Raw genomic sequence first — 22162 nt, forward strand, 5'->3', positions numbered from 1 at the left:
AACAGAAAATAATGTTTAGAGCACAATGACATTAAAAACAAAGCTAATTTTCTTTAGCTAAGATAATAAGAAGGAACAAGAGAAATAACTGTCCTCCCACAAAGGGAGATAAAATAAAATGAAACAGAGTATATATTTGACACCTCACCTTGCTTATTCCTCTCTCAAGGAATAAGCAAGCACTGTTTTTCTTTTAATGACTGCTGGTGATTTAGCATCACTGAAGGACCACACTATAACACAAAGGTAGAGCATTCAATCCATTCACAGAGAAGAGGTTCACATTTGTAATCATGTACATAATTATCTTGTTCTAGCCTACAAAACTGATGAGATTATTTTGACTGTGTCACATGTTGCTCTCAGTGATGATTTTAAACCAATCGGTTCAAAACCAACTACATATATCTTACTTCCAGTTTACAATTTAGTATTTAGCATTTTAAAATAATGTGGAAGGCAGGAAGAAAAACATTGAAAAGAAAAAACAAAGTGAAATCCATAATACTATCAAAGAGACTTTAAATTCAGCTTTATAGAAGGGTCAAGAGAAGGCTCTCAAAGGCATGTAAAATACTGTGGTCTGTATTTGAAGAGGTAAACAGCATGATGAATTATCATTTATAATGATTACAGAGACAGCTTTAAAATCCACGTGTGTTTCTTTGTCTTATACTAAAACTTTAGTCCCTTTGCCAGTGAAAATGCTTGTAATGCCCAGTGAAATGGTGTATTTAAGATCAAGCAGAAGTATTGATCTGTGAAACAAAAAGAAACAAAAAAATAAAAATCACCACTTCAAGTTTTGTTTTTGAATAGAGTTTTGTTTCCTTGGTTTCACTATCAGCTTTCTCTCAGCTCATCTTTCTCAAGAGATGTTGTTGAAACACAATGCCCCAGCTCTGCTGCTACAGTCTTGAAGAAAGAATAACTGGCATAGACAGTGCTTCTTGACCTGATAAAAACCTTTGATGCTGCTAATCAAAAAAGTCTTACTGAAAAAAGAAGATGGAAGTTATAGCTGCACAGAACAATAATAGGTTAATTTGACTTACTCTCTGGACATTGTGTTGTGATCAAGGAGGAAAAGAAATCCAACATAAAGACAATGCAGAAATGCTGTTAATTTGAAAAGGATCCAAAATAATTAGAACGAATGTAGTATTGAAATAAATGGAAATGACTGAGGTATGGCTGTGTGTCATACATGTTTATGCCTCTCATAAGAAAAGATAGAAGATAGGCTGACAGTGGATCTACTCTATGTTCAGCATCTATCTACAGATGTCAAACAAATTGCCAGGAAGCAAAATGAAGAAACCTGTAAATCTTTTTTGCTGCTCATTAAATTAAATGTATGAAAAACACCAAACTACAGAAATGAAACAATATATGTTACATTATTTACTTAAACTGTATAAAGCCACTTTCTCTGGGATTTAAAGACCCACACGTATGAGACACACTGAAACTAAAAGGAGTCTATTTTGTTTAGTCAAACCTCTAAGAGCAGCCCCTACTTTAGCACAGCAAATTTTGAAGAGCAAAACTTTGGTTATAGTCAGAGGGTTTTACCTCTGATTTCAACTAAAAGCATTGGTGGTGGAGATACCATCTTGAGAACACTTAAGGTTATGCTGCACTGTGACCTGTAACAGTGAATACAAATTTTGCAGATGTTTTTAGTGTGCTAGGTAATTTATGCAAACCAAAACAGAATACAAAATAGCATGCTTTGATTAGCTATTATTTTGTGCATGGAGTTGCACTTGACATAAAATATAACTTTTTGTTTTTCCCCCAATAGCATGTGAATTCAGTTCCAACTATAGGACAAGAAAATGCCCCGCATAAGTATTAGTTAAGCTTCAAAGCTGATTTTCTGAAAAACTCTTCTTTTCCATGGAACCGAAAAACTTTGTTAACCAACAAGAAAAATATTCAGTCTTGAAAAACTTTGGGGCTTAGAAATTCTGAGGTTTGATAACAAAGAAGTCAAAATCTTGAAGAATTTTGACTAATTTTATGAAGAAATTTATAAACAATAGGTTTGGCTTGTGGCAAAACAGATGATCAGAAGTCTAAGTAGAATCAACTATATAACTAGGTTTTTTCTTCTTTTGTTTTTGACTTTCTCAGAGTATAGAAGACTTGCTTCAATGAAATGTTTGCATAAATCACCTTATGAAGTAAATTTCCTGATCATTGCATTAATAAATTAAGCCTTACATTCCATCTATATAAAGAGAAATATGTTGGCACATTAGATCCCCTTAATCTAACTTTATAAACAAGAAAATAAATATTCCAATGTACTCAGATTGAAATGTGTGATCTCAATGCATGACGCTAACTTGCCGTGCAGGTGTGAAACTACACCCTTGTAAAACATACAGATGTGTTGTTACAAGCGTGGCCTTGAAACACATAGTTTTTAAACCAGAAATCTGCTTCTCTGCAACAGTATATAAAATCCTGACAAGGCCAAGGAAGACTTGATTACCTATTTTCCTTTGAAAAGGCATTATATTAACTGAAAAGTCTAATTAGTTATTTAGCAGCCAGCCTTCTCACGGGTTCCAGTTGAGGAAGGGTTCCCTGTTCAGACCAGAAGCTGTGTAGCATTACAGCTTTTGTACATGCTTCAGGAGTGAGTAGGGAGGTCAAGCACTCTTTAAGAAGGATCACAATGGCATTTAGTCCACATTAAGCTTGTAATTCAATACCAATACTTTCTAATCGATACACTGCTTCATAGCAGTAGCTGACAGAGCTAAACTGATAGGATCTGCTCAGCTAACATACATTTAAACCTAAATAGAAACACTTGGAGTTTATCTTTGACACTGAATGAAGACTTACAGAGGTAATGAACTGTAGCAAAAACAACAGCAAGATTACTGAAGAGAAGCACCACTAATATACTGCAAGATGTAAATAAATTTAGCAATGCCACATGGATTTCAGTGCATGAGACCCGTACAATTCATCTATTTTCTCTTACAGGTAATCACAGCATTATCTTCTTTAGGACAAAACAGCTAGAATACTTCAGTGGTGTAACTTTTGCACATTACAAGGGGTTCAGCATCACAGCAGATACTGTCATTATTTCCTGCCTTAGTATAAGAATAGATAAATCTTTGGACAGAAAAAGAAGATGAGGAGGTATTTTGTTAAACAGGATCCTATGCACCTAACTTGCAATGCAGGAAACACTGTTTCCTTATTCACTGTGCTGCAAAGTACTGACGAAACATTTATTATCTACTAATGCCACAGTTATTTATGATACCACCATGGAACTTAGGGGCTCTCAGAATGGCTCTGAAAGAGCATAAACCTGAAACTGTTGACACACAACAAAACACTGTTCTATCATAGACGCTGTATGTATTACCCTGATGACCAAAGAAGCAACTATGAAGTTTCCTGCTCCACTTCTGATTTTCTTTCCAGGTGAAAAATTACAAAAGCAGGGAGAAAAAAATTAAAAACCACTACACCACTAAACTTGACAAAAGTAATACTGTGTTAAGGGTTTCCTTTTTTGTAAGTCTGTGGACAAAATCTTATGAGTCAAAATATCTGAAGCATACTCAGTTGCCCTTGCATTGAAGGATGATATTCTTGCCTTGTATAAATTCTTTACTTTCTGCAAGTATATCAATTTATACATCCACTTTGGATATTAGTGGTCTCGCAAAAAACCTATACTGGTTTGCAGGTGTGATATAAAATCAGACCTTCCAGCTATGCCTTTGAAAAGTAATGTTGAAATAAAATTGAAATAGATGTTATGGCATGACATACTGCAGTCAAGAAGAGCTTCTATGTGACTATATGAAAGACTATTAACTTATACTGAGACTTGAACAAACAATGTCTTTCTCTTTCTCTCTCAATCCTCCCAAGTTCCAGAGTGCTGTGGACAGCATCTGGCAGAGCAATTTCAGTGCTTTGACCTGAAACCAGAAAATAAAATCTCAAGCACATCATTAACAGGTTAAGTGAGATAAAATACCAGTCCTCTAGAATACAGAGAAAATCACAGGCCAGAAATATGAAGATGAAAAAGTTACTTCCACAAAAATATTTATCCTTCATGTTTGCACCTAAATAGCCTCATGATTGCTTTTTATGTTTTTTTAAATCAAGTTCCAATAGACAGTCATCTAAGACTAGCACCATCCATATAAACACATTACAGCTGAAATAGAAGTTACCTCTTTTCACTTGTCAGTATGTGACCAAACCCATTTAGTTATTTTTTAAAAGCTACCTAAAGAAAATATTACATACAAGATCTGAGGCTAAAACTCATGACCAAACTTTTCCTCAATAAAATTATTGCAAATATGCTAGAATTTTCCAGTTAAGTAGTCTGGACTATGTAACCCTAAACAACAAACAGCTTTCAGGTCTCAGTTATTTCTAAGGCACACCACCAATCTCTCAGTATCCAGATTCCCTGCAGAGCTTAACAAGTCTCCTAGCTGATTTTCAGAAGCTATTTTTAGAACAGTCCTTTCCTGAGATCAGAAAACAGAGCATACATACACCTACGCCATGCACCATTCCAAACTGACGTGATTCAGGATCTTGCTTGAACACTCTGTCTACAATCTCATGTTACTACAGTCAAGGGAGCACCAACGCTTACAAACTGTTGCCCACTCTGGTCTGCAGAGTCAGAGGGCCTGTTTATCTTCCCAGCACTATCTGTTCCTAGATACTTTCTTTCACCAGCAGATACTTCTGGGGACAGTTGTGACTTTTTGTTTACATCCCCACTTCCCTTCCAAATTTTCTTTGAATTCCACTTTACTTAATACACACATTTCGTCAAGAACTTTTCCAATAATCATCAATAATAAAAGTTTATTCACACCAGATTAGCTAGAAAAATAAGAAAGCAAAAGAAAATATAAAATTCAGAAGCCAAGAAAGGAAACAAAAATAAATTAAAATCAATTTCCTAGCACTACACCAGAGATTTTAGGGGAAAAAAAAAGAAAAATGTTACAAGCAGTGTAGTCAAACAACATATAATCAAATAAAGTAGTATCTATTTTCTCTTTACTACTACGCTGACCATCAATCATTTAACCAAGATGAAAACTCAACTTCTCTAAAGGAATCTGTATGAAGGGAGAGTTAAGGCATCCACTGTTCACACAAGTATCTCTGATTTTAGATGATCACAGAACTTAAGGCTCTCTATAAAAAAACCCCACACCTATGCAAGAGGGCATTACGACAACCTCAGCAACTAAAAATTAGGAAACATTTATGTTACAACTACATAAGTGTAACAGTTCATTCTGGCTAGAACGTAAAAGACCTTTAAAGCTTTATGAAAAGGGGGGTGCATTCATGCAACCATACCTATTTCCACATAGCGGTTTGGTAGGTCACGCATTTCACTGGCATGCCGTTCCTTTACTGAGCAAATCTAGGAAACAAAGATTTGAATTGTTGCAATAAGGAAACTGTAATTTCTAAAATGATACTAACTTTACTTTAATAAGAAAAGGAATTTCTGCGAATTCACGGATATAGATTTCTTTATTTTGAAATACACAAGTTGTGAAACAGTAATGATGCATCAGCAAAGAAAACCACAGAGAAAAGTTGTGGCTGTAGTTCACAGCCTTATAAATATGCTGGAGAAAAGAAGACCACATAAGAGAAATGTGAGAATACGTGGCCACTGTGGTTTCTTCACAGAAGCATTTATATATGAGTTTGGTTTTAGTGTCTTCTCATACTTTGCATCTCATTACCTTTCAAAGTACCTGATTCTTATTCAGTCAGTTTGCTATTGCTCCTCCCAGTTACAGGAGGAAAGTATGCACATACAAAGAAATGCAAATAACCAAATGTTGTGAAGCAGACACAAATAGAAGGGGGAAGACACATGCCAAACTTAGGACAAACCTCATTTACAAAACTCTAAGGTTAATGCTCCAAAAGCTTTTTACATGTCACCTACCTCACTTTACCCTCCCTTTCCATCTATTCCTATCAGGCACTTTTTAATTTCCCACTGTGCAGTGATGCAGCAGTCTGTTATTAGAAAACAACTAACAGGCTTGTAAAAACTCATGTCAGGTGTTGGTCTGAGCAAATTATAATCAGTCTGCACCACACAAGTTTGAAATGCCGGTTTCCTGTTGAAAGATAACCCTAAGAAGTCTGTTCTTCCACCCACCCATTTTTTCTCCTGATTGTTGACCAAAATCATGTGGCTGTTTCAGCAGCTGCAACCTCCTCAGCCCCCAAAGCAATCCCCTCCAAAAATACCTCATGGTATTTTTGTTCCTCCTTAATGCTAATCAAAATAAATGAATTCAACAGCACACTAAAAGCTTTCAGAAGACAAAACCTCTCCAAGGCACAGAGGAGTGAAATGTCCCTGAGGATTACATTCACTGCATGCTCTCACACAGAGATCTGTCTGGCTGCTGGGTGCCTATCACTCCTCCTCCTCATGAGGGTCAGTCCAATGACATTTCTAAGCACTGGTCAAACCAAATTCTATTTTTTTCGATTGTCTTTACTTTTCAAAAACAATCTTCTGTTTGTCTGAGATAACAGCAAGCATTTATTACGAAGACAGGTAATTGCACCTTTACTGAATTTCCCCAGCCAATAATCAGTGTTAAATTATCCTTCCAGCAAAGGCTGCAGGGATACATATCTGGGCGAAGGCTTATGTCATCTCGAGGTACATTGGTAATTCTTTGCTTGGAGATCATGTCAAGTATCTTCACGCCCTGAAAGTTTAAAAACAAGAGAACTTTATTCAGTATGACAAACTCCTACTCACCATTTTGTATGCTAAGGCAGTCAGAGCATTTTATGGCTTAAGCTTCAGAGCAGGGCTGTCACCAGAAAAAAACTGTTGATACAAAAACCCATCAAAACCAGGAGGTGACAAAAGGAGTAATCAGAGTTATCCAATGTTTTAAATTCACATGCCAAAAGAAAAGACATAATAAGTGAATAAGTGACAGACTAGCAATTGCAGTCGTGAACCAGTTTGGCTTATTGGGCTGGTGCTACTCCTGGAGACAAAAAAAGAATCCCAGCTCTTTCACAACAGCCCCTGTAGAGACACAGAAATTTCTACTTTGGAAAAATAAAAGGAACAGCTCATTAAGATAAATGAATTCAATCTCAAAAAACGCATTTCTACTCTTACATTAAAACAGAAAAGCAAGGATATTTAAACAATGCTTGGTTTTGTACACAGAGGGTTTTTTTACTCTGTCCTCAGGAAATCTCCAAAACTAATAGAACAAGAAGTTAAAAACCAGGAAGATTAAAGTCATTCGAGAGACAGAGGAAAAAAAGAAGCAATAATTAGATTTTTCTGTGTCATTTAGACAAGGTAAGCTACAGCCTTTGCAATAGCAAAAGGGAGATTAATTTCATGTTAAGTAATGACTTGTTCTTGGTACTTCAAAACAAAAGTCTCTAAAATAAAATATTTTAGTAAGGACTTTTTTTCCGCTCACAGAGCTTGGAGAGTGAGTCCTCAAATCACAGAAAAGGGAATGGAAAAGACCTTGAAAGGTCAGCATCCAAGATGCCATGCCATGTCAGGATTTTCCTAGTGGCAAAACTGATTTAAAAGATTCTCCTGCATATTTCTGTTCCCTACATTGTGACTTTCTATGTCCCCAGCGGTACAAATACACAGATACAACTGTTTAAAGGTCATGGTGGGTCGTGGTCTAAGCCAGGTTTTACCTTTTTTTTCTTAATTACAAGGAATAGTAAGTGGTATGAGGTTGGGTGAAGGGATTTTTTTTCAGTGATCTTTGTCACTGAAGAATTGTGAGCATGGAACACACTTCTACTGGCATCTCATCAACTAGCAGACATCAAAGTTTCAAAAACAACCAACCAACCAATAACTTACACATAACATCTGCATTGTACAGAGCCCAGATCTCTAGGTAACAAAAATAAGTCTCTTATCCTTTGTGTTTTCTAAGCTCATCTGATAAAATTTTTAATCTTGCTTGAATTGCATTTTAATAAAGTTGCTTTTTATAAATCTTACTACTTTGTCTCCAAGGATGATTTTCAGTGACCCATATCACACCTGTTTTTCTACATGGTAGCAAATCTTACGTGGAATAGACCAGCTCCTTTTAAAAGTGGCTTTCAAAGTAACAGTGTAGGATCCTCTTTGGTTATAAGTGTTGAGAGACAGTTGTTTAATATAATAAGTTTTACATAAGAGTAAGTTGGTTAGAGTTATAATATCATGTGATATAGCATGCTGTTTGCTTAGGTTTACTTGCTTACCATGAGTATCTGCATTTTTTGAAGTCTTAGGCTGTAAGCTGTGAACTGACATCTAGCTATGCTTCTGGCTGATAATTAGTTATTAATTCATTTTCTTCTAAGTAGCTGGTACAGTGCTGAGTTATGGATATACTGTAAGAATAATGTTGATGACTCACTGATGTTTTAGTTGTTGCTACATTATTTTCCATGTTCTGCCCATGAGCAGGTGCACAAGAAATGAGCAAGGAATCAAAAGGGGCCCCTGTTGGCTATTTGGAGCTGCCAACTGTAAAAGGACTCCAGTCCTCAAAGTTAAAATCTGGGGTGCTGTGTATGTGACTCCTTGAATGGTGTGAGAATGCTCGAACAGTGGCTTCTCCTCTTATAGGTATGCCATTTGCATTGTGAACTGAAAAGACTTCCATAGTCAACTTCCTATCATGAAGGAGCTAAAACCTGTCCAAATGGGAGTCCAGCAGCCAAATGACTAAGGATTTGCCCTCAAATGTCTCTGTAAAACTTGCACTATTAGCTGTGGAGGAAGGAGAAGACAATAGCAGCAAACATGGGTTACTCATGCATTTGAAAAGCAGAATTAGACCTTGCCTAAATATAAAAACTAGGTAGCCATGCACACACAATAAGAAGAGAACATTTAATTTTTATATAAACATTTTCTCTGATTGATTTATTTCTGCATAAACGTTTTCTCTGATTTGGAAAAAAAAAACTGTAACACAAAACCTTGCTAGAGAATGGAGTTAAAAAAGTTAAAGGGGAAGAGAAAGGGCAATAACCAAATATATTAATCTTTTGGAGGGCAAGTGTCATTTCATTTTTCTTTGAAAGATAGGCCCTGACCATGGCTTTTTGTCTCTGACAGATAGCTCTCAATGTTTTATTAGTATTCTGTGTTCTGATGTGGCACATCATCTCTAGGGATAGCTCTCGTCCTATCCACCCCAGAAGATACCTAGCATATATACTTTAATTGTGTGGATCTGAGAAGAACAAAACCTTAAAAAAACCTAATGTTATGTCAATCAAGCCCTCAATGAAGCTTCCATTCTAATAGAGTTATTAAAGCGAAGCAAATAAACAAAGGTCCACCTCTAACAATTTCATATCAAACTGGCTTTATAGATAAAAAAGAACAATGGCTTTAAAATATTTTAATAAATGCCTCCCTTTAGGGTGGAAAAACAATAGAAGAAAAAAGCGTTAGTGTACTAGCGCTTTCATCACAATTCAAAGTACTTTCACCACATTTAAAAAAATACTTTGGAATTTAGAAATAAGACACACTTAAAAATATATCCCTCACTGCTGAGCTTCAAAACACAGAGCTTGACCTATGAATTAGATATACAGTGATAGGCGAAATGTAACGCTCAGAATGAATGCAATGGCTTCCTTTAAAATTACACTTGGAACAAAAGGGCCTATTTTTTCTAAGTCTAATTTTTTCTAGGGGCCTAACAAAATGAGAAATTATTACTGTCTTTTTTTATAATCTGCAACATTGAAAGTACACATGACAATGTCATTTCAGTATAAATTACAAAATCCAGAGAGTTTATTTTTTTCAGGGGGTGGAAGGGAGCGAAGATGTTCTATTATTTAAATAGAGAAGAATTCCATTGGCATTCCTTCCTCAGTTTGCTTCAATAAATTGCACTAATCAAAATTCTAATTAATAATAGTGTACATTAGTTACCACCACAGTGGTATGAAAAGCTACTTTCCTAATTTCTTCCGAAGTAGCAATCATAGTGGAGAACCCTGACTAACCAGCAGAAAACAGAAGAAATTTCTACAAAGAAATTACATATAAACCACTATCCTTCAATGCTTTTTATATCCAGTTCTACAAATGCAATGTTTTTCAACTGAATATTCTGGCAACTAGCATTGAAAAATTTCCATAATCAGCGTGTCGCCCTGACTTTTCAGCCTTCTAATTTGTTTTCATATTTCTACTGGAGTTTCTTATGAATTGTAAGATAAACAAAGACTGATTTTTGTAAACAACATTCTTTCTAGGGGGAAGGACAATTGATGAACTTCTGAGTTGACCACTGAAGTCAGAGGGGTGTTCCTCTTGTCTCCCAATCCTTGATCAAATGCCAAAAACTATATAAGTTGAAATTCCAAAATAAACTGCCTTTTTCCTTTTCATCTCACAACTTGACCTGTGAGTGTGCTTCTTTCATGTTGTGACTGTGACATCAGTGTAACACAGAGATATTTTTGTTCACGTAATAGAGGTGAAAAATACTTACCATATTATTAGCCCAAGCAATTAAGTGTCCTCTCCATTTTACATTTCTTATATTTCCTTCCCCTTCATGTAAAACCGAAGGCTTCCATCTATTCATCCAGCCTCTTTCATATAACAGCAGCTATGAAGAAGTACAATAATAAGTATTTCTGTGACAGAGTGCTGTATGCAGACATGGAAGTTATTTTTTCTTCATTATGCCTTACTCTGTTTGGATTTAAGGGCAATGAAAAATACACACCTATCATAAAAAAAAGCAAATACAATCAAACATTTTGATATAGCATATATACATTGAGAACGTTGTATATTACAGAATTCCTGTTAAATTTTAATATTAAGAAGGCCTTTCATCAAGTTTCTGCAAAGAACAGTAAGTATAATTATTTACCTTTTAAAGATAAAGAAATTAAGGTATTTCAGAACCTAAGTCTACAGCACTAGTGACAACACTTCAGAAAATTGGTAAAGAAACCAGGTCATCTCACTGATGATCTCACACCGATCTCATCATAGGCTCCTTCCCTCCAAAAAAAAACAGGCAGTCAAAGAAAATTATCAAAGATCTGCAAGCTTTTGAACTTTTGCTTAGCTCCATGTGGAACTACACAGTCTTCCACAGGGGTCTAGAGATGCCGTGTTTTAGTCCCACATGTGCAAACTGCACTATACCACAAGTGCTGCTGATTTTAAAACTTGTGTGATTGGCAATCTCAGGTTCTGCAACTAAGGAAGGTATTTTGGTGTATCTAAATGCCTAAGAGATATTATGAGATGCTTTTCAGCAGCAAAGAAAAATCCAACTACATGCAGAAAGTCTGCACAGAAAGACAATCCATATGGGTTGATTAGAACATGGTGCTAATAATGCCAAGGTTGCAGGTTCAATCCATTTATGGGCCATTCACTTAAGGGTTGGACTTGATGATCCTTGTGGGTCCCTCCCAAATCAGAATATTCTGATTCTGTATGTCTCATTAAGTCATTCAATAGGATTACAGGGAATCACTCTGGGAGATGCAAAGTGCAGCACTCGGAGGGACACGCAAGTAAGAAGATACCTAAGTAAGTACAGAGATCGTACTCTAAGGCACCACTCCTGCTAACTTTTGCATGAGTACACCCACATACAAACATTTGCACAACCTGAAACCTGAGCTCACACCTCACACTGGAACGTGTGCAATAGCTGCCTACAAGGACATCTACCATGCTGAAACCCAAATGGAGTACTCTTCTTGCTAATATTTCTTAAGATCCAGCTGTATGCACTTTTTTATATATGTTTTCCCGCCACTTGTATTTGGATAAATACATCAAATGTTAGGACACTAGTTGTTTAAAATAAGAACTTCTAGCAAAATATGAGATTTTAATGGCAATTATCAGACTGCCTGTCTCTCCTAAAGCCACCAGATGGCACCAGAAGATAAGTATTTTCTCCAAGAGTTAAAAGCAAGCACTAGGTAGGGTACTCTATTGAGAAACTTTTGTGTGAATTGCACCACAGACATCAAACTTTTAATTCAGGTAAAGTGATTTTGTGTCCTTTACATAGGTCACATGAAGGCTCAACTTTAAGACATTACAGATTTTTTTTTTCCCCACATATGAAAAGGCTATTGAATAATTCTTACAAAACATTTTATTTTATAGCACCAGGACAAGCCACTGAAAGCAGTGTAACATGTGCCCATAAGTCAGTGCTATATGGAGGGTTTCCATTAGAAGACTGGTAGGTAGATGTTCAGCACAGGAGAAGCCCTCAGCTTCTCCAAATGAATGATCTCCACTCAGATGTCAAAGATGTTATGAAAAACTTAGTGCTGTGCTGATCTAGACTTGAAAATTACTTTTTTCCTAGTTTACTAACACCTAAGGAGAAGCTGGACAGAAGAAGAACTGCTGTTTGGATGCTTCTTTCAATACCATCTAATAAAGACAGCAGCAATATACATGGTATTTGCATTGAGACTTACTGGACAAAGCTCCAAAAACTGATGTGGATGATGTGAAAGGTTAAACCTAACTGATGTCAATTATATTAACTGTACTTGGAATTTTTTCCTACTTGTGACTGAATCATGATTTAAATTAACTTATTACACTCAAGATCCAGAGCAAACTTGGTATGACACTTCACATATTTTTTGTTATTCATGGTTTGTGAACATCATGCTTTTTCATGACTCTGAATAACAAACTGCAAGGAAAAGTAAGTTATCTGAGGAAGAAGTGGAGAAGAGAGAAGGTAATTTGAAACTTTCAGATGAAGGCAGTAGAAGACAACAGGCTGGTATCACCTATAAGGACGGAAAGTAAATCTGAATCACTGAAACACCCCGTCATTCCCTGTTTCAGATCACCAACTGAAACAGGTCCAACACTGAGGTGAAAGGGCACTCCACAATGTGGCTTCAAAAAATAGTATTTGATCTCAAAACATCCTTAACTAAGTTACCTTCAGTGCAATTATCTGCATGCTATTGATATACATATTGTGATTTGTTTATTATTTCTTAGAGCAATGACACCTGGAAATTGAATTTGTGAACCCAGAACTTTCCTATGTGTTTTGGAACTGTTGTCTACTGAAGGCATCTCTCTCAAAATAAGCAGCCCGATTTCTTTCTTAGTCTTCCTTTCTGTCTCCACATTGAAATGTTGATCATACCAGAAAGTAATTTATAACTTCAAAAGAAGACTTGTAAGAAGAAATCCACAGTTTCTGGAGGGGTTCTTGCTACCAGCTACCTCTCTTTTTGGTAGGGAAAAATATTTTAGGACTTCATTTGTCATAAATCCTACACTATGGTAGTCAGCATTCACAGTACTTATATTTCAACAGCAGCCAAAATCCCACTTTCTTGGCTTCTCTGCAATAGTTTGTTTTCCTCGTTTTTCATTTGCTCTCATAAAACTTTCTAGTCCTTTGTTACATGCAATACAGTTGCGCTTAGAACACTCTTCCAGTGTATCTTGCATGTACCACAGTTTGATAATACAGCTAAAATAAAGTAACCTTCAGCTTCAAGGTCTCCAACCATACTGCTTCAGCAGTACACTGTAATCTTCTGTTAGCTCACTAATTATTTTGTGCATCTTCTTAACTGCTTATGATTGTCCACCAGATCATTAAGAAAAACGACACACTGAAATGTATGAGACAAGAGGATGGAGCAGAACACTCTTTGGTTTTAAAAATTAGTGGATATATTTCTCTTGGATTAGTGAATACATCTCTTCATATCTTTCACTAACAAGAGATTAACCTACACCAAAAAGAGCTCAAAACTCTATTTTAGAGTGCATTCACTAAAGAGAATAGATGAGTGCTTGGACCTAATGGAGCCTGTCATGCAATTAGCATTAATATCAATTATATGTAATCCGAGTCTTAAACTATGTACAGGAATTCCCAATCCTCTGAACAAAGAGGTGAATGATTGCAACTTTGGTAGTATCAACACGGTGAAGTAATTCAATTTAATTCACTACCAATTACTAGCTTCAATATACTGAAATAAGAGATGTCTGTTCTCACAGAAATTTCAAAGGAAACATACTTTTAATGAATGCTCAGCATCACCACCTTCTTTCAACATAGTGCCTTCTGTGTAAGGATTTGAAGAAGTTTTAGTGAAGTGAAGAAAAAAAGGCTTAAGATTTCAATTTGTAACTGAAGAGCCATTTTTCCATTCCCTACTGCAGAACTGTTGGATTAGTTTTTATTTTGCAAAATAAAAATTAGGGGAAAAGTCCCTTAATTTCCTTGTCTTGTTCTTTGTCTAAGTGTGAAGATGACCCTACCTGTGGCATTTGTCCTGTGATTTGGCACCTTTGCTACCACTTCCACCTCAGTTAGAAGACCACAAAAATCTAAAATGCTATTTCCATGGTTACAAGTGATCACTACAGCTATTTATTGTTTTCAGCATAAAACCAATATTTACGGGTGCTGCCAAGATTAACAGATGCCATAGAGTGAAACAGAACAGCACGCTGCATGAAGACTTACTGTTTAATAGTTCATTCCTAGGAAAACATACAGCAACAACAAGAATTATACTTTGTATTTGAAACAGAAGATGGACTGGATGAGCTCAAACAAGGCAGAGAATAATGTAAGCCTCAAGCTTTCAGCTGAAGATGAGCTTTCAAGATTTCGTCACAAAATGTTGTCTAAGGAGCTGGGGTGTGAACAGAGAGGAGGGCAGCAAGTGCAGTCAAGGGAAATCAAGCAAGGAGGCAGAAGCAGACAGCAGCATCGGGAGGTACGCAATGGTGACAGTGAGAGATGAAACAGGAGCTACTGCTGTAGTTCATGGATAGAGAAGCTAGAAATTTTGAGATGTTTAATACAAACAAATGCCACAGGACTTTTATTGGGCTTCACTTTTAATAACTCAACTGCCACATTCCAGCTGTTGCCTATTCACAAAGAGCTACAGAATTAACACCTTGAAAAGCAAATCCTGCAGTCTTGCAGGCAGAGATACATTTCATATACTTGGATCCTCTTCACTTGCCATCTCAGTCAATGAAAAAAAGGGTTCCACACAGACATTTGCAAAACACACAACTATAGATTACATGCACATAGGACTATGATCCATTTGTTTTACACAAACCAAATTTATTACAGCACAAGAATTTTTGTTTCAGCGATAAAAAAGAAACGCATATCCAAATACCCATAAAGAAGAAATGTAAGCAAAAAAAAAATATGCTTATTAAGCAAACAGGACATGCTACATATCAAAGTCTCATCTGCTCAATAATATCTGGGCATTATACATTGCAGCAAGGAAACTGCAGTATTATTGTGGTTTGCTTGCTGCTACAGTTTGTTTCCTACTTATGGTAAATTATCCAATGCATGTACAGAAATTGCCACAGTATTTACTCCTCCTTCACTTAAATCAGACCTTTGGGTATTTACCACGCAACATTTTATAGCTTACAAAGCAATTTGCCTATCTTATCTGGTACTCTTCTACCCAACATAATGCCAAACAGCTGACTATCTGCTTTCTAAAAATGGACTGTGCTGGAAACAGCATCCTGACAATTTAATAATTTGTCAAAGTAGTTCAGTTATTATGAAGTACATATCATAGGGTTCAGAGGTAAGGTCACCTACTTACTCACCACACAAAGTGCATCTGCTGACACTAAAAAGCAACAACTGAAAAAATATACTTGAGACATTCCTTGGCAGACTTGACTTTACCATACAAATTCTACTACCCCTAATAGCAGTCACAGATCCCCAAGAATGCTATTTCTCTTCCCATTTGTGCACTGTTTGCAATCACCATCCTTTCTCTGTGTATGTTGTTGCTCCACCTGGAGTGGAAAGGAATTTAGATTGTCTCGTTTCACGTTTCAGGCAAGAGTTACCATGGATCCAGAATTCTGACACTGAAAATAGGTGTGGTTCTGGTGGTGGTGTTGTGTGGTTTTTTGTGGGGGTTTTTTTGGGGTTTTGTTTTTTTTTAATAAGAAATTTGCCCCATGTAAAAAACTAAGTTTTCTCTGCTTTTATAAAAGACAAAGAAAAAAGAGTTTAATGTTTAAACACAAGCATTGATATGTTTGAATGTTAATTCTGGGAGGATAAATTGGACAAACATGATTAGACACATCTGTATTTAAAAACCAGTTCTTATAGTGTATCTTCTGCAGCAAAAGAAACACAGACACTATTAAAATGTTTTAATATACATTTCATATATATATATATATATACATACACACACACCTATGAATATATTACGTAGATATAGACACAGATAGATACAGAGAGATGAGACTGTTGAAAGTCACAGGGTAAATCTCCAGTTGGTTCTCTCCCTTAAAATGTTTCAGACTGGATATGCAAATCAATACTTATTATACAAAATGTATGTCCTAGGCAAATGAGGACACCCATTCCCTTATGATACAGAATATTCTACTCCCATACTTCAGAATACGCTTGCTTTATTTCTGCTGCATCCCCACCACCATGCTAGGTAGAGAAAACTCAAAAAACCCCTTCATTAGCACACATTCAGCAGAGTGATTCTTCAGTGGACTCACTCTACTAAGAGTTTCGTTACAAAAACCTTTGTATATAGTTATTGACATTAATAGGGATGATGTTTCTTCCAAGAGAGGAATCAGCTTGTCCTGCTCTCCTTAAGTTATCTTTACATAAGTCACAGTAGCTGATACCTTGACTTTGGAACTGAAAAAATCTTCACTGTTTTTTCTTTGTTAGTTCTGTCTGTTTAACCCTCGTGACATAACAGATACTTGGACTTTACAATAATGTTCATTTAGTTGATGTACTGGGGAAGACTAGCACTCTAAGGGTTAAATCAAGAAACACCTTGTTTTCAGCTTTACCACCCTCATTTAGTTGGCTTTTACCCTGTTATTTTTTGAGATTAGACCCTTTTCTAAAAGGTAGAAGGTTATGGCCTTCAATAGCAGAGTATTTTGTCTTTTCCCTTGCTTTGAAGCTCTATTGTCTGCTCTGGACAGAAATGCCCTGTTATTTACAATATACAGTATTATTATTTCAGGGTTACCATCATCTGCCAAATCAGCACAATGGTGCTGTGGTTAATTGCAGAGATGAGGAGGGGAATAGGGAAGCACCTCCTTTTAGTATGGTACCTATTGCTTCTCACTGCAATAGTGTCAATTTCCACAGTACCTGTCTTACTTCTAGGCACAAATAATATTCATTCACTTAAGAAAAGGGGTGAAATAAGCTTTACCAATCCAAAATAATATCTCAAGGTTAACAGAAGTTCTTTTCTTTTAAAAACTAGTGCTTTAATAAGCAAACAATTTAATTAGTTCGTAATACGTTTTAGAGAAAAGCTTCTCAACATGCCTACTTAAGCAAAGTTAAGCAACCATATAAATATATGCACAGTAGAGTTAAGCTTATAACAATTCACAACGATTACCCCAGTTACCCCAGGGAACACTGCTCTTAAGTCAGCTTTAGGTCAGGCTGAGCTTCTAAGACATAGCAAATCCCAGCATTACACAGCAATTCACCTAAGTTCCAGACATCCACCTGTGTAGGGAACTGAGGACCTGCAATGTGCATCCCTGAAGCATGTCACTAGGGCATTTTTCCCCCTTCTGTCTCTTGAACATTTCCATGATGCCCTGAATGGATCTTTGAAATGAAAAATGTATTTTATATTGTTATGAAGAATATCTTTCTAAAAAAAATAAAGGAGAAACAAACAAAAATCCCACTCAACTTTAAAGATGCTTATATACATTATGCCACCATTCTCAAAAACAAAGACAGACCTAGCAAGCCTTTGGATTAAGAGTTCACATGATATATACTATGTTTTTCTAATGCACCTCAGACAAGGAGCATAGCATGAGAGCTTTAATTTGCCAAGCCTTTCTTTTAAGTTTGATCCAAAGTGAAGATACTGTTAACTTTACCTTGGTGTGGATGAGGACAACAGGCAACATGCCTTCCACCACTGCCAGCTACCAGGGATGAAGTCACTATACATGCAAAGGCTAAAAGTGCAAAGACCTCAGGAGCCACAGGAGGACCTGTCCCTCTCCCTGAAGGAGTTCACCTTGGTTGCTTGACTTTGCCTATGTAGGCACCATCCCCAGACACAGGAGAGAGCAGTGAGGTCCACAGCCTGAGGCTTGTATGCTTCAGCCTCACTCTTGTTTCAGCTCCCTGCTGCCTCCATACTACACTTTGGCTTTATAGCTAAGGAGAGGTGTAAATGTCCAGAAAAAGTGAAAAAAAAAAAGAGAATAGCTTTATTAGTAGGTGGAATTTAGCTTCCTGAATTTTCAAAAAGCTTGATGTCACTTTTATAAAAATACGTATACTCCTTTTGGAAGAAAGAAGGAGAAAGCTTTCTATCACAAGGCTAGAGGTTTTACTTGTTGGTTTTCTGTACCAATAAAATCAAATTACAGGTGTCAAGAAACATTTGTTTCAATGCTAAATACCTTATGTTAAGATGTCAATTAAAGTTTTTCTGAGGAGGAAAATTCCTCAGCAAAGCATGAATGTATTAAGCATGAGTATACCATTCCCCAGAGGACAGAATGTAAAACAACCTGTCAAGTAATCAAAGATAACCAAAGAGAATGCGTTAACTCCCTGATTTTTTTCTGTTCAGCATCAGGTGAATGCAAGATCTTCTACCACCTGACGGAGCTTTGTTCTATTAATTCCTTGCTTCTCTCTTTCCTTGCCCCTTTTATCAGCACTAAAAAGCTTCTCAAACTGGTGGCTGACACAGACACACACTGACTGTGCATTATTTTAAGGACAACACCAACTTCTACCAGCTAGAAATAGCTGTCAAGCACACATGCCACTTAAATAAATAAAGCACAGCTATGCTTTGAAACATATTGAACTGTTAATGAAAATTAAGACGTATTCAGCACTAGAAGCCTGTAGTTCTTACATGTGGGTAAGAGAGAGCAATGGCATTTGGTTTGACGCATCTGTGAGGATTGTTCATCCTTAATTCATAACAGAAGGCAAATTCCATGAATTCAAGAAACTGCTCCAAATAAAACTTCATATTTTGACTGAAAATATGCAATTATAAGATACTTCTAGGACCTGGAAACAGCTGCACTCTGGAAGTCAGAATTGTATCCCACGCTGATAATACACTTAATGCACATTTAAAACACCAACTGAATCCAAATAGAAGACTACCTAGAGATACAAGTGCTTAGAATGGGGTGAGCTCCACTACACCAAGAACTCCCCTTAGTTAATTAAAAAAAAACAACATAATCCCTCACCATGGACAAGAGCTGATGAAGATACTTGGGTTTATTTCCTTAAAATAAAACCCTAAACAAACAAACAAAACTCCACCCCAAAAAATCACTCATAGGTAACCCAAGATCAACATATTTTGTAAAAGATCAGTTTTAAGGTTTAACTTCTGCTCCCACTTTAACAAATTAAAGTGGAGAAAATCTGGCCTAGGAAAAATAAATTACTTTTTTTTCAGGCTATGTAGACAGAACATATTCAGATATTTCTACTCTGAATCTCAAGTTGCTGCAACATGCTTTTAACATAAAAAGCACACTTTCTCTCCCTCTGAAATGACTTTTAATTAACAATGCTTTAGAATACAATGCATAAAGAGAAGAAAAAAGCAGAAGGCTTTGTTCTAGGAGTTAAAAATCACATACATGGCCTTCTGAGTTATATCAAAGGGCTATTTAAAGGTAGCCAAAGTTCATTATGAATGCTTACCTTTTTTCCTCCCGTTACAAATTGCTTGAAGTGGGATCTTACAAAATGAGGATGAACAGCAACAATCTGGGGAGGGTGGGGGAAGGGAGAAAGAGAGGACTGTGGCTTAAACAAGAGTTTATATAAAGCACCACATCACTTTTTAAACTGGATAACCCTTCGTCAATTATCCATTATTACAGCTGAGTTCTTTCTCTGAAGTAAAGCCTAGTTGTTTCAGACATTTGTATGTTTTTCCTAGAAGAGAAGATAATTCTTCATATTATATGCTGCATGACAAGCGTGACACTGAGGGCCATGTTACACTGAATAGCTACTTTTCTGCATAGCAGGCTGCAGAATTAGGACCAAACAGAACAGGACTGCTGTGAGCAAGAGTTATCCTAATTAAATCTGGTCTGGGGCCTGCCTAAAGGGCACACATACCTCAGCCCTGTCAGAGGACAACATTGTGTAGCATCTTACACAGTCTCTTTGCCTTATGTGTTACACATCAAATGTGGAGATCCAGCTGTATGAGCAGTAAAGGCCCTAGGAGGCAAGTGAGTCACATCTGGTACGTGTGAAAACTCAACAATCTCATTCCTTTCCCCCACATACTAAAGAGCAGCTGCAACATGGAAAACCCCAAGCAGCAAAATGAAAACATTTGTCCACATTGCCTTTTCTCCTGCAAGAAATATTTATTGTTGAAAAGTACTAGATTTTCCCATGCGCCTAGCAGAGGTCCTTTTTTCAACAGCCAAGCAAATGCACTTCTCTAAAGCAGAGTTAAACTCAAGTTTTCCCTTTAGATAGGGTACATCAATATCACAGCGCATTGCCCTATTTTAAGGCAGGTTTAATGGATATGAACTGGTTGCAAAATACTGACCTCACATTCAGCAGAACCTTAGAATTTGTATCACAAATCTACAAAGAAATATGTTGAGACAGGTAACACCTGAAACAGGACAATTTCTCTTTCACCTTCCCTTTTGTATTTGAAAAACGTAATAATACTTCTTACAAAACCAAGACTGGCTTTCTTCCTACCTAACCAGATCAAAAGCTTTTATATTGAGATAGAAAACTAGTTTCTAGTGACTTGAATAACATTATAAGGAAGTGGTATTCCTCTCTGTCATTTAGATTGAATGTGACCTTTCTGTTACTAAAGACAACACCACCACAATTACTAAAGATTAAAACAAGCACTTACTTTAATAGGACAGTCAAATGTTTCATGAAACTCTTCTGCTGAATATAACCCAAACACTTGCACCTGAAAAAGAATGTTGAAAAACCAAAATTATTTACCTAATTTACACTGAACAATTTACACTGAAAGTAAAAACCTAACAACTAAAATATTAATTTCAATGTTACCAGTGACATCTTTTTTCCTAAAGGAAAAGAAGACACAACTAACAGTTCAGAGCTAATTGATACGGCTTGGTTTTCTACTGTGACATATCTCTAATACTTGTAGCAATATGAAAGTAATTTTATGAATCTTCTTCCTCCTTTTTTTATTTTTGTTACAATCATAGTAAAAACAGTAAGTTCCTTTTGCTTTAGGCTGATCAAATCTGTTTAACAGATAGCAACCTAACTATGATAAGAGAAACACAATAACATTCAGGAGAAAATAAATTAAAAATTCCTCTCTGAGAAAGAATGGTAGGATTTTTTTTCCCTCCAAGCAATGCAGGGTTTACATAAGAAAAGAAATTTTTGACCATAAAGCAAAATGAGACTGAAATTCATGTTCCATATATTTCTAGGCATCCTCTTCTCCTCCCAAGTGCATACAGTGCTATTTTGCTTTATTCCACGATCATTGGAAATGTCTTTCTCTGAAGATTCCTCCCTTCTCACTTATAGCAAGGTATCAGTACATCTAACAGTCAGCAATGGAGTTGCAACCATAGGCAATCATAGTATTTATCAGAATTAATCCATCTGAAGAAGGGTCAACATAGAATTAAAAAAAAAAGAAAGCTTCTACTGTCAAGAATTAACAGATTTTTAAAATGTTTCCTTGCCTTTAGTTCAGGACAAGTACAGAGATATCAAGTGTTTATGAAATAGTATTAGACTCAGATGATATGACTACAGAATAAGGTCTCTCAAGATTAGGTACAGCCCTCTTTTGGACTCTCCTCATTCAATACACAATATTCCTTTTCCTAACTCTCAGATGAGACAGTTGACAACCCAGTTCCTGCAGAATTTAGGATTAAAACAGGGCTAAAGACCTATGACCAGGAATTTGTAACTGATTTATTAACTGTGATTTCCACAAAGAATAA

General features: G+C 36.3%; 1 protein-coding gene across 1 annotated transcript in view; it reads right to left on the reverse strand.

Annotated features, from left to right (window-relative positions):
* VPS41 (VPS41 subunit of HOPS complex) overlaps positions 1-22162 on the reverse strand; it is a 112347-nt gene that overhangs the window by 38389 nt on the left and 51796 nt on the right. The window contains exons 6-10 of the mRNA XM_083861567.1: positions 21070-21132; positions 19869-19934; positions 10587-10706; positions 6633-6779; positions 5389-5455 (exon numbers count right to left, since the gene is read on the reverse strand). Coding sequence (XP_083717693.1) covers positions 5389-5455; positions 6633-6779; positions 10587-10706; positions 19869-19934; positions 21070-21132 — 463 coding nt within the window. The remainder of the gene's footprint in view (positions 1-5388; positions 5456-6632; positions 6780-10586; positions 10707-19868; positions 19935-21069; positions 21133-22162) is intronic.

Source organism: Zosterops lateralis, assembly GCF_965231275.1.
Source record: "Zosterops lateralis genome assembly, chromosome: 1".
Taxonomy (NCBI): Eukaryota; Metazoa; Chordata; class Aves; order Passeriformes; family Zosteropidae; genus Zosterops; species Zosterops lateralis.